Raw genomic sequence first — 17,410 nt, 5'->3', positions numbered from 1 at the left:
TTTTTTTTTTTTCCTACTAAACTTTCACATTAAAGTGACAAAAAACTGAAACATTCTCATTTAAAATCCCCCAACAGTAATTTAATGGTTGCTGCTAACTTTTGTTGGAGGTCCATCACTATATATCTGCTATAGGAAGTAGCCTGACCTTCCCACAGACACACCAAGACACCTGAATTTGAACACGTTTTGTTTTTTTTATTCCAAAATGTTTGGGGTAAAACAAACCGTAAAAGATACAACATAATTAACCAAGCAGAGGGAAATGAACACAATGGAAAGAGAAAAAAAAAAAAATCCACATGAACTTCTGTTCTGTTTCTCATGCAGAGCTCCCAGTGAACTGCTAAGTAGTCAAAATTCTTTCTTCTTCAAACACTGAAATGAGAGTTCAAATGTCCGTACTGATCACCTGCCTCCGGACAAATGTTTGCAAAGAAAACATACAGCTTCTCCTCCGCTGTGGTGCCTGAGCCTTCCCACATATTTCAGTGACATAAATGATTGTAAAACTTAGATGGATCAGGGGTGTGTGTGTGTGTGTGTGTGTGTGCGCGCGCGCAAGTTATCATCCAAAACAGGTAAATTACAGTAAGGCACTTTGCTAGTCAAACCCAACAGATTCTGAACAAACACTTGAAATGAACTGAACTTTTATTTTACAATCAGCAATTCAGTGCAGCCACCCAGTCATGAAACAATGAGGTGTGTGAATGGGATCTACACAAAATATTATACACTTTGAACTCAGTGTAAATGTGAACAAATGGTGCGCTTACAATCTAAAGGCGGGCTTTTCATTGATACTGAAAGAGCAGGAATGACTTCTGGATTCAAAGCCTAAATTTCAAGCAGGATGGATGTCCAAGTGCTGCCTCCTAGAGCCTAAGAGAAGTCACTGCACATTGAGTTTACAAGCAATATTTGCAATTGCCAGGTAAAACAACAGGATCTGTAACATTTAATGTTTACCAAGGTTCCTTTTTTTTCCAATTATTAAGCTACTTTGACAAGTTTTAACGCAAGTATACCGGTACATGGCTTACAAATACTAAATGTTTATATAAAAAAGGGAAGAAAAAAACATGGGGAGAAGTCTGTGGACAGAGCTGTACATGTGGACGGCTGCCGGCTTCAATATTGAGCTCCAAACATTTCAGGTTTTGAAGGGGAATTCTTTACAGCCTGGAAGACCTCTGCAAACATTTCTTACACTCAATGTATCCTTCAGAAAATCCTCTTTAGAGTGATTTCTAAAACCAAAGCAGATGAAAAAGTCATGAGCAAATTGCATTATTGTCTATCAAAAAGGTTTATAGTGTTGATTCTCTTCAAAGATCTAGTCTGGCAAGGGCCAAACAAATAGGAGACCTATTTCTTAATAGGTTGGAGACCTATTAAGAAACAGCTCATAGGAAATATGCCACCAACGAAGAAAAAGAAAATTGGCTTTGGGTGGTACATATTCTTTTGGTTGCCAGGATTAGCTTCAAAAAGAAAAAAAGAAAAGAAAGAAAAAGCAAAGAAAAACTGAACTAAGGGAGGATAATCCTACGACTACCAAATTCCAGGCTTTAGCAGAAGGATGCTGGTCTGTGTGGAAGAAAGTAACAATGTGTACAAGCCTGCTGTTTGCTCTTAAGGCCAAAATAGAAGGCGACATTTTGAGGCAAAGCATGTTTTCTTTCTGTTGCTCAGAAGTAGCCCCCTGCATCAAAACTTGTTCAGCATCCCAAAACATGCCTGGCAGGTAGCTTAGAGGAAACAGCACAACAAAAGGAACAGCCCCGTCTGGCCTCACATGGACCACTCGGCTGGACATTCTTCAAGTCTTATGCACGTCTGGATGATGTAAAATCAAACTGTGTCAGGTTGTTTGTATGTTTTTTTCTCATTCTTGTTTTTTCAGTTGTTGTTGTTAAGGGGGATGAAAGAATCTCAGCGCTCTCTTGCTGTCATGGCTGAGACAGTCTTGATGGAAGAGACGACCACCAGGTCTCTTGGGTCAATAAAGCAGCTGTAACAAAGGTCTGGATGTAGCTACAGTGAACTTAAGAGTCTCTGAACATAAATCAACAGTAAGCTTTCACCCCAGACCATTATTGTCTTGAAGAAAACAACAAAAAGAAAAAAGAACCAAAAAACTGAGAAACTAAAAACTGTCCATTTCTTGACTTGACACTTCACTGGTGCAGAAAAGGGGGAAGGAGGAGAAATGAAACAAGGAGAGACGCATCCTGATCAGGATCCAAGAAACTGGAGAAGCTGTCCTTGGTGCTTTCTCCTCTGAAACACTACCAGGGGGGGGGAAACAACAACAAAAAAACGGTGGACATATGATCGGTATCAAGAGGAAAACCACTCTTTGGCAGCAGCCTTTAAACCGACAACTAGTGGTTGACGAGTCCCTGTAGCATCATCATCAGGCGCCGCGCCCTCTTGCTGAGCGGGCTGTGGGGGTCCTGCTGCAGGAAGGCAAAGAGCTTTGGTCTGACCTGGGCCAGCACGGACGACATGTGGTCTCTGGTCAGGGGGTCGCTGTGGTCCAGATTCATTACCGCATCCTCCAGGTAGCTAAAAAGGAGGGAAAGAGAAAGAGGTCAGATAACAATGAACACCTACAGAGGCAATGGCAGGCTCAAGGAAAAGAAAGCGTTTGTGGTCATTTGGTGGAAAAAAAATTGGAAAATTTAAAGGTTTGCATATACAACCTGAAACTTCATTCCATCAGCAGTAAGTTATTAACATATAAAAGCACCAGAAGGACAATTTGCACAAATGACAATTTTGGGGCTTTTGAGTAGGGATGCCAAAATCATTTAACATTGAGGGCCACATACAGCCAACCTTGATGTTAAGTGGGCCAGACCAGTGAAAATGCATTTTCTGACAATGTAAAACATGTTTAACTGCACATTTAATCCCTGAGATAGCTTAATATAAGACAAAGTAGTACAATTTAAATGGCACATCTGAGTATTTTTCTACATGATTAATGTGTAAAATTACAGAGGGTTCTGGTAGCTCACAACCCAGATTGTCCCATATTTATAAAACAGTTTTTGTTGATTATTGTTGTTTTTAAAACTGAAATTTCTATAGTAGACACTAAAGTAATGACAGTAAAACTTTTCTGTCATTTAATTGTCATCTATTACTTATTCATTTTGGTGTAGTATGCATGGCCGTGAGAGAGGTCTTTAGTAGCACGAAAAGCTACAAAACGTGTAAAAACAAAAAAAATACTATTAAAAGTAAAAACAAATGTATGCCCTCTTCCACATTTTGTAAAGCTGTCCAGTGGGCCAGATTGGAGTCTTTAATGGGCCAATTCTGGCCCCCGGGCCTTATGTCTGACACCCCTGCTTCAGAAGGAGAGCAAGCCGAGTTCTCATTTTGCTTTCAAAGTTTGAATGTCAAGCCTGTGAACATTGTGCTTTCATCAAACTGCCCAGCAGAAATCAGCATCACCTGCCTCCTGTCCTCTCGCTCGGGATGCACTACACTTAACTCCTGAATTAATTGTAAGAGTCAGACATCTGGTGGTGAGAGTGTCCAGCTGTACAGTGGAAATGACCATTCATCACAGTGTCCGGAGTGCTACCTGATCCCAGTCTAACATTAGAGCTGTTCCCATGTTGCCAGTTGGTCTCCTGCCAGAGCCCCACAACACACACTGCAGGTCTATCAAATCCCCCTCAGCACTGCCAGCACACTGTTTAAAGGGGCTTTTAATGTCACTGCACATATCAGCACAGATACCATATGTCTCTCTGAAAGTTAATGTCTTGCCGAAGTTAATTTGGCTGTAACTGCATTTTGTCAAACACCTCAAAACCACATATTTAATTGTTTTTCCACGCTGCCTCAATTGTTCTCGTATTCATTTGTGCAACAGTGTGTACTTCACAGCTAGCTAATGATGCAGCTAAGAGCACAGATTTTGTGCATAATGACACCCTCTGTAGTCCCAACAATCCTAGCTGTGCTTTGGGAATCTTTTATGAGCTTCTTCTGAAATACTTCTAATCACAAGTCCTGAAAACGAAGCCTGAAGACAGCTCTGTGGTATCTTTACCCGGATGTGAACTACAATTTACTCCACATATACTGTGTACTTAACAGTCTGATTTATTTTTGCTCATGAGTGAAAGCTTTCCTTCATAATTAAAGTTAGCCAGCAGTTAACACCAGAAACAATGGTGTTAACTGCTTATAATCTATTTTTTTTTTAAATTTAAAATAAAACTCAGAGCTATGATTTTCTCAGTCTTAATAAGGTTTCTATAGTGCACTCTTCTCTGCTGATGGCACACAAAGGTCCACATTAGCAGCTGTAGTGTAAACTGAGAAACAAACAGATGATGTGGACACAGCACGATGCTGTAAGGGGACTCAGAGACAAAGAGGTTTTCAGGGAGAAATGGGTATGAGAGGACAAGCTCTTCTCAGAAGAGAGGGGCACAGTGAGAGTGCTTTCTGATGTCGGGCTATCCATGAATATTCTAAATGATAAAAATCACAAAGGGAACAAAAAATCAGCTATTTGACTGTAAAAACTATAATTCAGTTGCGAGGAGGGGAAAAAAGCAGCACTACTGGGTCCTGTCTTGCTCTGAGCTGCACCAAAAGCTGAGTTTCTACCAAAAAAAAAAAAAAAAGTTGCCAGGGGCATTGAAAGAGGATAATCCACCTCTGATACTTTATGCTGTGTGGCACAGTGGGGAAAGCTGCGTCTCTCTCACTGCTTCAGACAAGATACAATACCACGTGTACAGGGAGAGAGCTGAAGGATTTATCCTACTAAATTTGCAGAATATACAGATATCAGGTGAAAAAGTGCAAGTAAAGTCTGTTAAGTCTTAATAGAATATAATAGAATATAATATATATTCTATTCTTAACCTAATTGATTCACTAACTTTGTGATGTGCAAGTATCCAAACCTTTGCCTATAGAAGCAGTTGCAGAATGAGCTTTTTGGTCATATCTGCCTTTCATCTTCTTATATGACAAACTGAAACAAGAAAAATCAAAAAGAGGACCAAAAAAAAAAAAAAAAAAAAAAAAAAAAAGTACAAAACTGAACTACATGGGGGGGGAAAAAAAGATACAAGGACGCAGCAAGAACAGAACAATAGAGTGCATCCAAAAACTGCGATGCTATTCATGGGATCATCGGCGTTCCCAGGATAGCCATGCAGCAGGGCTACAGACGGAGCCGGGTGATGGGGTCAGCACTTTAGCACCGTTTAGCACGTGGGAGATGGGGAGTAATGAACATACAAAACAGATTAGATGGGCAGCAAAAGTTTAGACAAAGACAAGCTTTATTACTGACTGAGGGGAGCATAAGAGCCGGCGTGTGTGGGAGAGAAGACATCGCATGCAATTCAAAAGTTATAATTAAGACGTTATGTGATGACATAAACCTGCACAGTTCACGGGTTTTTGATTAAAATCTATGACGTTTGCCAAAATTACAAGTTATGCCTGCTGTATCACAGGACAGGTCTTACATCAAACTACAATGGTGTGAGACAATAATGAAATTATGATATCCTGCAATGAAGAGTAAGAGTGCTCAAACTGTGCATTGTCTTTAAAGTGGAGACAGTGCATGGATTTTTAGTATTCAAACATCACAGGATTTTTTATTCACTTTTATCTAGTGAATGTCTCCTTTTAGTTAAACTTCATGCTACTTAATGGTTATTCAGAATTTAGACTTAGCATTCCAAAACTGGAGCTACCTCCACACAGCAAGGCCAAGTAATGTTTGGGAGTTATGATAAAAATGTGCATTTAATGTAGTGTGTATATCCCATGCTATTAAAAATGTGTCTGTTGTTATTGAGGTTTATATCAATAAGTAAGCTGGATAAATTTTATAACTGATAACTTAAAAAGAAGGGGTAGGATTAAATAAGTGTTTCCTTGTTCTCACTCCTTTTGGATACGTAAACTAAATCAGATTCAGTGGAGCACTGTAGTGTATTTTGCTTTATTTTTATATGCTTTACTATTTTTTCCTAAATGACTATGTATATTATGTACTTGATCAAAATAAATAGGAAAAACAAAGATTTTTTAAAGTTTTTCAGCACTACAGATGTTGGAAAAATGCAAGAATAATAAAGCTATATTTAAAGTGGTCAAAGGAGCTTGCAAAGAAAAGCGTCTGGACTTCTTTAAATTACTTGAAGACGTTTCACCTCTCATCCGAGAAGCTTCTTCAGTTCTAAGGTCAAATGGTGGAGAGTCCCAGATATAAACCTAGTGGGAGTAACCCCCCACAGAGGGACAAAAGGACCCTCTAATCGCCTGAGCCAAGGTGTGAAACTGGGTGTGGGTCCCAATCAGCCAGAGTTTCGGGTGAGTTCATTGTGAAACCTGGCCCCACCTTATCATGCGAATTCCTGAGATCAGATGGCCCAGGATGTGAGTGGGCATTAAGGCGTCTGGGGAGGCATCTCAAAACTGGATTATAGATGGCAGAGAGTTGGTGTCGTAAACCACTGCCTCTGTTCAAAGATGGTCGCTCACAGTGGACATAGATGGCTTCTTTCACTCCTCTTTCAAACCATCTGTCCTCTCTGTCCAAAATGTGAACATTGGCATCCTTGAAAGAGTGTCCTTTATCCTTAAGATGCAGATGGACTGCTGTGTTGTGCCATGCGCTTGTGAAGTGGCTGTTTGGTCTCTCCAATGTAGAGGTCTGGGCATTCCTTGCTGCACTGTACCGCATACACCACATTGTTAAGTCTGTGTTTTGGCGTTTTGTCTTTCGGGTGAACCAATTTTTGTCTGAGCGTGTTGCTGGGTCTGAAATACACAGGAGAGTTTTCTCCAAGCATGACATCCCAGAGTTTTTCTGATACACCGGCTACATAGGGGATGACAATGTTGTTGCGTCTGTCCTTCTTATCCTCCCTCGCTGGTGTCTGGTCTTCTTTTCTGTGCCTCTTTGCTGACTTTAAGAACGCCCATTTAGGATAGCCGCACGTTTTGAGTGCTTCCTTTACATGTGTATGTTCCTTCTTTTTTCCTTCAGGCTTAGAGAGAACATGTTCTGCCCGGTGGTGTAGGGTCCTGATTACCCCAAGTTTGTGTTCCAGAGGGTGATGGGAGTCAAAGAGGAGGTACTGGTCCGTGTGTGTGAGCTTCCGGTAAACTTCAATGTTGATCGACTACAAGAAGACAGCTCCTTGGAGGACAGGACCAACTTCACACCCAATCAGATTTGCACACTGTTAGACCTCTGCCTCACCACTACATATTTCAAATACAACGAGGGTTTCTACAGACAAAAACATGGCTGTGCCATGGGCTCCCCCGTGTCACCTATTGTAGCCAACCTTTACATGGAGGAAATGGAAAGAAAGGCTCTTGGCTTTTTCAAAGGAAGAGTACCCAGCCACTGGTACAGATATGTAGACGACACCTGGGTCAAAATCAAGACACAAGAAGTGGAATCCTTCACTGCGCACATTAACGCTGTGGATAAAAACATCAAGTTCACCAGGGAAGACACAAAGGACAACTGTTTGCCTTTCCTGGACTGCGCCATGCACATTGAAGAGAATGGCAACCTCAACATCGAAGTTTACCGGAAGCTCACACACACGGCCCAGTACCTCCTCTTTGACTCCCACCACCCTCTGGAACACAAACTTGGAGTAATCAGGACCCTACACCACCGGGCAGAGCTTGTTCCCTCTAAGCCTGAAGGAAAAAAGAAGGAACACACACATGTAAAGGAAGCACTCAAAACGTGCGGCTATCCTAAATGGGCGTTCTTAAAGTCAGCAAAGAGGCACAGAAAAGAAGACCAGACACCAGCGAGGGAGGATAAGAAGGACAGACGCAACAACATTGTCATCCCCTATGTAGCCGGTGTATCAGAAAAACTCAGGAGAGTTTTCTCCAAGCATGACATCCCGGTGCATTTCAGACCAAGCAACACGCTCAGACAAAAACTGGTTCACCCGAAAGACAAAACGCCAAAACACAGACTTAACAATGTGGTGTATGCGGTACAGTGCAGCAAGGAATGCCCAGACCTCTACATTGGAGAGACCAAACAGCCACTTCACAAGCGCATGGCACAACACAGCAGTCCATCTGCATCTTAAGGATAAAGGACACTCTTTCAAGGATGCCAATGTTCACATTTTGGACAGAGTGGACAGATGGTTTGAAAGAGGAGTGAAAGAAGCCATCTATGTCCACTGTGAGCGACCATCTTTGAACAGAGGCAGTGGTTTACGACACCAACTCTCTGCCATCTATAATCCAGTTTTGAGATGCCTCCCCAGACGCCTTAACGCCCACTCACATCCTGGGCCATCTGATCTCAGGAATTCGCATGATAAGGTGGGGCCAGGTTTCACAATGAACTCACCCGAAACTCTGGCTGATTGGGACCCACACCCAGTTTCACACCTTGGCTCAGGCGATTAGAGGATCATCAGGGGGTCCTTTTGTCCCTCTGTGGGGGGTTACTCCCACTAGGTTTATATCTGGGACTCTCCACCATTTGACCTTAGAACTGAAGAAGCTTCTCGGATGAGAGGCGAAACGTCTTCAAGTAATTTAAAGAAGTCCAGACGCCTTTCTTTGCAAGCTCCTTTGACTACGATGACCTGGATGACTGAGAACCTTCACAGACATATATTTAAAGTGCAAATAATAGCACAACATTCCTGAGAATTTATGAATCATATTTAGTCGTCTTTATGTTTAGGAACGAGTGGACTTGAGAACAAGGCTCAGTGCTTCTGATAGAGGTAGCAAACCCAAGGTTAACCTTCAGCTTGAGTTTCCTTCGTCATCATTTTTCAATTACTGGAGGGTAGCTTCACATTAGACGCCTAATAAAAATAAACCGGAAGGCACACCTTAAAGTTATATAAGATGCTAGATTTGACATTTTACCTTGCTGATCTGGCCTGAGGTCTTCTTTTTTTCCCCTTTTCTTTTAAGTTTCAGTGATGTCAAAGAGAATTCATGTGGCTAGGTCAGGGGTGGGCAATTCCAGGCCTCGAGGGCCGGTGTCCTGCAGGGTTTTAGATCTCACCTTGGGTCAACACACCTGAATCACATGATTAGTTCATTACCAGGACTCTGGAGAACTTCAGGACATGTTGAGGAGCTAATTTAGCCATTTAAATCAGCTGTGTTGGTTCAAGGACACATCTAAAACCTGCAGTGACACCGGCCCACGAGGCCTGGAGTTGCCCACCCCTGGGCTAGATGCTGCACCGATTCTTTTTGATGGAGAGATCATTAGTCCAGAAGTTCAACAACTGGTTGAAACTTACATTTGTCCCATTTTTACTTCTGCTTTTCATAACCGGAGACAAAGTGCTTCCTTATTCATCTTATGTTACTGTTAATTACAAATAAACATTTATGAATCTGGAAAAAATACAGCCTTGATCAGTTGCCAGTTACATAAAGCTAAATTTTCTGACTGACAATACACAAATCTCTCTGCTACTGAAGCATCTGCCTCCTTCAGAGATACTGTAGTCATGCTGAGCCTGGTCCTGTGTACTGTAGCATGCAGCCCTGAGCACTGCTGAGTTTACCTATTCTTAGGCTGAAAGTGATTACCCTGATATTCCTAATAACCCAGAATAAATAAAGACTCTTAACATGTATTGTGATTGCCAGTTCAGAAAAACAAGAGCAACTAGTGGAAAAAAGTTTGGTATAATACCACCTGCTGTACTTTATATGATCCACCAACCTGTCTGCCCAGAAACAACAGGCCAATGGGGATGCCACAACATCTACCCAGAGACCTTTGTGTTACACCTGAAACTGAAATGTTAAGGTCTGTTCTGAGCAAGCATGAAAGCAAATCATTTTTTTCAGTGTAGTTTTATTCACTTCCAATTTTTTGTTTAATGGTTCAGCCTTTGTTCAGTCATTATGACATTAGTCTAATCCCAAACCCAAACACAGAGAAGACTCACATCCACTAAAATCTGTGAACGGTCATATCTCACTGAACAACTACAGTGTAAGCCCAACTGTGTCTACCGTCTTCTGGCTTTCTGTGTCTGTTTACATATTACATGCAAATTAATGAAAAAGGATGTGTTCTCTTTGACTCCAGAAAAAAAAAAGAAAGAAAGAAAAGCCTACTGTAAATCTGTACCTAGCTGCCAAAAATGACAACCTTTGTTTACTCACCTGATTTTGAGCTCAGAGCGAGTTGTGAGGTTGGAAGAAAGCTGCTGGATGAGAGAAAGCAGCACGGGCTGGCTTAGAGGGCAGGGGTGTTGTCCGAACACCTGCTGAGAGTCGATGGTCTCACACACATACAAGACCAAATTCAGATCAGTCGCTGACAGAGCCTGTAGAGTAAACCAAGACGGGGGGTTACCAATTTAACCACTTATATAAATATTTGCACCTGAATTTAAGTTTAAGTATCTCTTTCCATACAATAAGCCTCTTAAGGAAAGGTGCACTCCATCAACAAGCAAGTTATTAATGCAGCATTTCAGTGTCAGTCCCATCCTGACTTTGAAAGCTGGATTGAGAATAGGTAACAATGGGCCGATCAATTCAATTCGATGTCGTCTGTGAAGGTTCTCAATCATCCAGGTCATCGTCGTCTGCGCCTGGACTTCTTTAAGTTTCAATTCTACGTCATTTTCCGTTTCCAAAACATGAGATCCTCAAAAGTTGTGAGCAAGAGATCTAACATAATATGAAGGAAGCCAACAATCAAGGCTGAGCAGTTTGGAGGTACTTTGCATCAGCTACACCAAATGAGATGGCATGACCAAGCTCAGACAAAGCTTTCCATGGTAAAATTTAATATTAATTCCAACCACAAAACTACTAGATGTGTTTATAACACAAAATCTTTTAAACATTGCAGAAAATTAGTAATTTTAACTAGCATGTAAGCTTAGACGGGGTAGTTTTTCAGCTTAAAAGTAGAGGGGAAACGTGTTTTACCACAATTCAAAGCATTTTCACATACAAAGTCACTTAGGAGTAAATACAAGCATAATGAATGCCTGCAGCACAACTAATGCACTGGTGGGGTTTGCAAGTGGGACTGTGGAGTAGTTGCAGGATAATGGCTTTCTCGGCCCTGGTGGACATACATGCATATGAGAGTTATAGTGAGTTGTTGCCTGCATTAATTAGTAGTTGGAAAACACAGCTCAGCTGCAGAGGAAGCTGCAGTGCAACCTTTAAGCCTGGTTACATCAGTGTGTGCGTGTTACCTGCTGGAAAGCCTGATTGAGTTGGCCCTGCTGGAGGAGCTGCAGGATGTTCGTCTGCTGTGTCTGGTAGTCTAAATGTGCTGTGGGAACTGGTGTGCCGGCCGCCGACCTCATTGCCTGCATGATGCTGGAGGTGACCACTGCCTGCTGCTCCTTCATCGCTAGGCTCACCTCACCTTTGACAATCCGCTGCACATGGCTAAGAATAGACTCCTGCAAGCTGAGCAGGGAAAAGAAGGACAGTTATCCTCCAAGTTGCATGAATCTTAAACAAATACGCTGCAGTCTATTTTTGCGCTTTGGGGAAAATCCTTGCCCTTAACCTACAAGATATTGGCTTAAAAACTGACTCTGCACAGTTTGGCGTTGTCATTTCCTTTTCAAGAGTTTTAGTGGGCCAGCTATTTTCTCTCTGCTCTGCTCCTGACAATCTATAAACTCTAGAGGCCTTGAAATTAATTGCAGGGGGAACAAGAGACCTGATCGAATTGATGTTCTTACATTAGCCCCAGGATTAAGCTTTGCTTGTTTTTACTCTCCAATCTATTACACACTTGCTCAATATGCAGTAAGTAAAGCCATAGTGGTACATAGGTATTTGCTGGTATGCGTAGCTGAAGTTCAAAATGTCCACTTGGTATGTAAGTCAACGCTGCAAGATCAATAAATGTGAACAACATCACTCAACAACAGGACTGTTTTAAATACTGATTTGCAAGACCATATTTTTTTTTAATGCTGTAACGGAAGTAAAAGAATAATCAAGTGTTAAGTGACAAACTAGAAAAGTAAAAGGTAAAGTAAACAGTTTTGGGAAGATTCATTTACTTTTTTTATGTGGGAAAAAAGTTTCACTTTTCTAGTAACACACAGCTCACACAGTGGTAAACAAGGAACAGCTCAGTTACATACTTTCCCACCATCATCTGGATCTGATGCTGGACTTCAGCCCGGACGTTAGCTGTGATGTTGTTGCCCAGCTGATCAGTGGAGCTCTGGAAGTTGTCGATCATCTGCTGGAGCTGGCCAATCATGGGGTCTCGTGTATCCTGGTCTCTCTGCTTTCTGTTCTTCATATGAGTCTCAAGCTGCTGGATGTCTACAAAGATGAAAGTCAAGAACAAAATCTCTCATCACGCAAGCAAACACATCTTAAATACTGTCACAACTCTAGTGAGCAACATTTTTCATAATGATATGAAATGAGTCAGTGCAACATGAAAAGGCTCTCTTACTTGCTTCCACTGGCTCATTTTATTTGGAGCTAGTTTGCCGAGATGCAAGTGTTGTGTGCAGATGTGACCCTACATGTGACTGCTAGAATGACTAGTGCAGGAGGATTACAGCATTATGTATCAATAATTATTATACATTTGATGTTATTGCACCATTTTAAGCGAGTAACATTTGGGCATTAAAATACTGCTGAAGGCAGATAACACAGCAGTGCAGATGTTAGTACAGCAATCACAAAAAGCGCATCAATTGCCACTTTCACAGTTACGACAGCCTGGTAACTATTTGAGGCAGACCCACTTTTTCCCCCCACTTGTAGTTCTCAGAAGTCTCTTTCTGGCATGGAGTAGGTATACTTTCTCAGGATAGGTAGAGATGTTAACATTTGGGAAACATGTTTATTAATATTAGCTTTAAATGGAGGAAAACCATGTGCAAATTCAAGTGAACAGTGAAGTACAGAATTTTCTTTTCTTACTGAGTTAACTAGCCACTGGTGAGCTATGAAATCACTTAAGAGTTTCTATTAGCAGTATGAATTGGTGGTGGTGGTGGTGGTGGTGGGGTGGGTGGGGTGGGGGGGGTGGGGGGGGGGGGGCTGGAAGGTTATGTAGTTACCTGGGGACCTTACAGCAGTTACTTAACAGGTAGTCCCCAGAACTGCTTGCCACCAAAGCAGGTAATATTTACAAAGCAAACCTTGGATTAATTTTAAATTAGAGGAGCGGAACTGTGGCCTCTCACATTATAAATTTAAAAAAGATCAGGTTGCGGCTTCCAAGAGTGGGCGTGAGCACAATCTCAGAATAAGCAGACTGCTTTTCAGCACATCAGCGGACTGGCTGGGTCTGTAAAGGCATCAGTACAAAAGTTGTCCCTGAGATCTTTCAGTGAGACACTTACTTAATTAGAGTTCCACATACAGCTCCTTATTTCAGAGCTAGACACTGAGAACATTCAATATGAAGAAAGCAATAATGCTAAGTATCCAAATAAGGTCATCAGCCATTGTAAGCCATCGGGATGCCTTTAAGAGAGCGTCCAGAAACTTTTAAAGCAACTGTACATCTAATGTTTTAGTGCACCTAGACAACATGTCCTGCAGTGGATCATTACATAGCTTGATATTTGTATGGTGTTTTGTACAAGTTTATCATCGTCCTTCATTTCCTTACATTCTTGTGTGCCTTGTTTGAAGCTGTCGTTGATTTGCTGAAACATGGACTGGCAGCCTCTTTCAAAAACAGGAAGCACAATGCTCTGGAAGGCATCTTTATATGCTGCCTGGATGGGGCCCTGCATCGCCTCTGCTGCTGCTCGACCAATCGCATCCGTTGTGTTCTGGTGAACAAGAGGCAGGGAGAATAGGTTGATGTAGAAAATACACAGTAAATAATCCTAAAAGGCCCATCCTGCATAGCAGTGAGGAAAAAAATACAGACAAGTGGTAAAGTAAGGCAGTCACCTACCTTCGATTTCACCACTTTGCCAACATTGTCCTTCAGGGTGACCTCCACAGCAGTCAGTTTAGCAGCAATTGTGTTGTTCAGCTGGCCTGTCACTGGCTCCAAAGTCTTAGAGATTGCTAGAGAGGGGAAAAGACAGATTAGCAGGAACCCCTCTATAATTAGGCATGTGATCGAGGCTGGAGGCAAAGAAAGACAGGAACATCTCATCCTCGAATACGAGGGCAGGAGAGGCGAGGCAGGAACACATCTCTCAAGAGACTGCTTAATTTTAGTGTCTCAGTCCAACACACCTCAGCTGCCTTTGCTATATTTAACATTACTTATGCCTCAAGATGATCTCAAGCATTAAATAACACAGTAATTTATTGATGTACAACCTGGTGTGCACTTAGAGCTTGGCTTTTTTGTCAGAGCTGGAAAAAAAACAAACAAAATGCAGCTTCACAGAAATTGTAGCCTTTGTTAATAACTGCTATATCCATATTTATATTCATCAGTGATTTGTAGTGTTAACCTCATGATATTTGGTTATTAGCAAGGAAAAATACGAGCTATTCTGTTCATAAACCATTTGCTCTTCTTTGATCAAAATGCCAATAGATCAAAAAAGGTGAAAGTAAATTAATTTTAAGTTCTTAAAACTTTAAGCTTACAAGACAACTAAGCTGAACCACAACATTTGTGCAACTTAGATTATACACACTGCGGAAAAAACACCTTAAATATTATTAAATATACCTACAATAAACATTTGTATATCAATAACAGAAAGACTTGATAAGAGACCCCAGAGGGTGGGACAGGGGTTTAACTAAGTTTGCAGCATTTGCAGACTGGACATGTTTTAGTACATAAAGATCTTCCTGCTCCTCAACTTACAAACATTAAAATGGCTCAATACCACCATCATCTGGAAAGAGAAGTGACTGATCTAACGATTGCCTGGTGAATCTATTTAGTCTGACTCAGACTGTATTATCGGTTTTCAATGTTGCTGTTAGAGACAATTGTAGGTCTAAGGAGGTTGAGGGGGAAAAGGGTCTGGACTTCTTTAATTTCTTGAAGACGCTTCCCTTCTCACCCGAGAAGCTTCCTTAGTTCTAAGAGCAATTGGTGGAGAGTCCCACATGGACCAATTGCTCTTGCAACTGAACAAGCTTCTCAGATGCGAAGTTAAACATCTTCAGAAAATCCAGATGATTTTCCTTCCAAGCTCCTTAGACTACAATGACCTGGATGTCTAAGACCCTTCACAGACATAATTGGTATACAACAATAATTAACATCCCATTTGAACAGACATCTGACACTTAAAAGTAAACATCTGTACAATTCAAAAGAAATGAAAAACATAAAAAAAAAAAATCATGAGAAACACCTTAAAAATGTGTTATCAATACAATTCATTTCCTTTATGTGACCTTTTTAAATGTATGAATCTCAGTGATGCTTAGCAGTGAATAGCACCCATCATGCTCTGGGAGTGTGTTTGGTGTTTTCTTACTTTGTGGGACTGTTTTCTTCATTTCGTCCCGAAGCACTTTGTCCATTCTGTTGGTCAGAGCTGAGCTGAGGGCATGGCTGAGATGCTGGCTGAGTTGTTCCTGAAGCTGCTGCTGATGATTCTGACTCTCTGCCAGAACTCGCTCAAGTCTGCGGTCTGAGGTGAAGACAGGTCAAGGCTCACAAGAATATGATTGTAACCGGCTCATTGCTAAAAATGCAAGCATCCTGTAATGATAACGATTTCAAAGATGTGGCTAAAAGACATTTAAATCTTTGCACAGTCACAGCTGTTCACTGAGCCTTTGGTATAAATTTTTTCTCAAAACATTTATTTTGGAAACATAATTTTAAAAAAAAACCCAAAAAAACCCAATCATGAGTGAGTGAGAGATTACTGAAGGATACGTTCTTGCTCCTGGTGATTTGTCAGGACATGTTCCACCTGAGCCATAATGGAGCTCTGCATGGTTTCAATCTGTCCCCGCAGTTCAGTTAACTCCCTCTGCTGGCTACGCAACAGCATCATCAACTCGTCCTGTACTTCTGCATTAAACTTTTAAAGATGAGGAGAAAAGCTGAATTAAAAGAATCCAAGAATGAGAAACCAAAGAGCTGCTGAAACAAACAACATGTTATCAAATAGTAATAATTTACAAGACATTATCAGTAACAATCAACTTTCTAAAATTAAAAATAAAATAAAATAATGCACTTACTGCACATAAAGGCATGACACATCTAACCAACATAAAAAAGGAAATTTTTCTTTTAGGAATTTACCTGACCAGAATCCATTTGCCTGGACTGTGATGACTCACTGTAAACATGAGAAACAATGTTTAACTAAGTACTCAATACTACTTATAGCACACTTAATACTACATTAATGCATAAAAATCAATTTGTTTCATTTACCTAAACTCCTTATTTTCTGACGTTTATTAGTTTTAAGAACTTTATTATAAAATAATATTTGGCTTAAATTAAATGCAATAATGCTAAAGAAGACAAATAACTCAATCCTGCTACTTGATGTAGACATGAAAAAAAGCATCAGTCTACCTGTAATTCAGTGTGAGTAATCACTTTCTTTTGCTAGTCAACACCCTATAAAATGCTCATACACTGGTCAAGTCTAGACCAATGTAGACGCAAGACATGCAGGAGAAAAAAAAGGGTACACTTTGCAGCTACACGATCGGGCATGACGTGTAGCTGCCAAAAGTTTGATCTGTTGTCCCCCATACCACATTTTGACTGGCTCTGGTTTACTAATTCAACATTTGAGTCCCTCACTAAAAAGTGTGGCCTAAAGAAATGTGCTGATCTATGAAAACATCCTTACCAAAACCCCAAAATGAATGTAAGTCATAACTCAATTAACAGCAACAGCTTTAATAGTTTCTGGGATAAAAAAGGGAATACACAGACTACAAGATCATGTCTACAAATTTTAGTAGTCCACTGAATTTTACTATGTTTACTTAAGTGAGGGAGTTAGATAAACTGTATTCAAAAATTTTCTGGCTCTCTTGTGACATATGTGACGCAGATGTAAATATGTGTGCGTGTGAAATTTAGCTTTAAACCCTGTTGATCTGTGCTCAGAATCTGTACGGTTTTTAAGATATATGGAGATTATTTTTAGATTAATGCTTCCAAACTGATGATTCTGTTAAAGCCATTAGCTGACTACAGATGTGTGAAAGGTGTTCATAGTGAGACTAAACCCATTAGTCCTCTGATTTGATGCTGGGATGATTGAGCCATTTCCTATTTCCATATATACCTCATGAAGGTCGAACAAAGTGTTTTAATTTCACCAAACTATGATCAAAAAGCAAGATAGTTTGCAGCGGCGCCATCTAATTACTTACTAATCTAAGGGTTCTCTTCGTTGTTTTCCTTTTTATTAGTTTCTGAAAACAGCAACATCTTGATGCT

At 40.8% G+C, this 17,410-nt stretch overlaps 1 protein-coding gene across 2 annotated transcripts in view; it reads right to left on the bottom strand.

Moving 5' to 3' along the window:
• Nucleotides 1–636: 636 nt before the first annotated feature.
• edc4 (enhancer of mRNA decapping 4) overlaps nt 637–17,410 on the bottom strand; it is a 33,452-nt gene continuing 16,678 nt past the window's right edge. For both annotated transcript variants that reach the window (XM_026172957.1, XM_026172958.1), the window contains exons 22-30: nt 16,247–16,283; nt 15,872–16,019; nt 15,465–15,620; nt 13,961–14,076; nt 13,667–13,832; nt 12,168–12,354; nt 11,256–11,475; nt 10,204–10,367; nt 637–2,574 (exon numbers count right to left, since the gene is read on the bottom strand). In XM_026172957.1, the coding sequence (XP_026028742.1) occupies nt 2,391–2,574; nt 10,204–10,367; nt 11,256–11,475; nt 12,168–12,354; nt 13,667–13,832; nt 13,961–14,076; nt 15,465–15,620; nt 15,872–16,019; nt 16,247–16,283 (1,378 nt within the window). In that variant the 3' untranslated portion in view covers nt 637–2,390. The remainder of the gene's footprint in view (nt 2,575–10,203; nt 10,368–11,255; nt 11,476–12,167; nt 12,355–13,666; nt 13,833–13,960; nt 14,077–15,464; nt 15,621–15,871; nt 16,020–16,246; nt 16,284–17,410) is intronic.

This window comes from Astatotilapia calliptera, chromosome 7, assembly GCF_900246225.1.
Source record: "Astatotilapia calliptera chromosome 7, fAstCal1.2, whole genome shotgun sequence".
NCBI classification, from domain to species: domain Eukaryota; kingdom Metazoa; phylum Chordata; class Actinopteri; order Cichliformes; family Cichlidae; genus Astatotilapia; species Astatotilapia calliptera.
The sequence above is the reverse complement of the archived record's forward strand: the minus strand, read 5'-3'. Positions and strand labels throughout refer to the sequence as shown.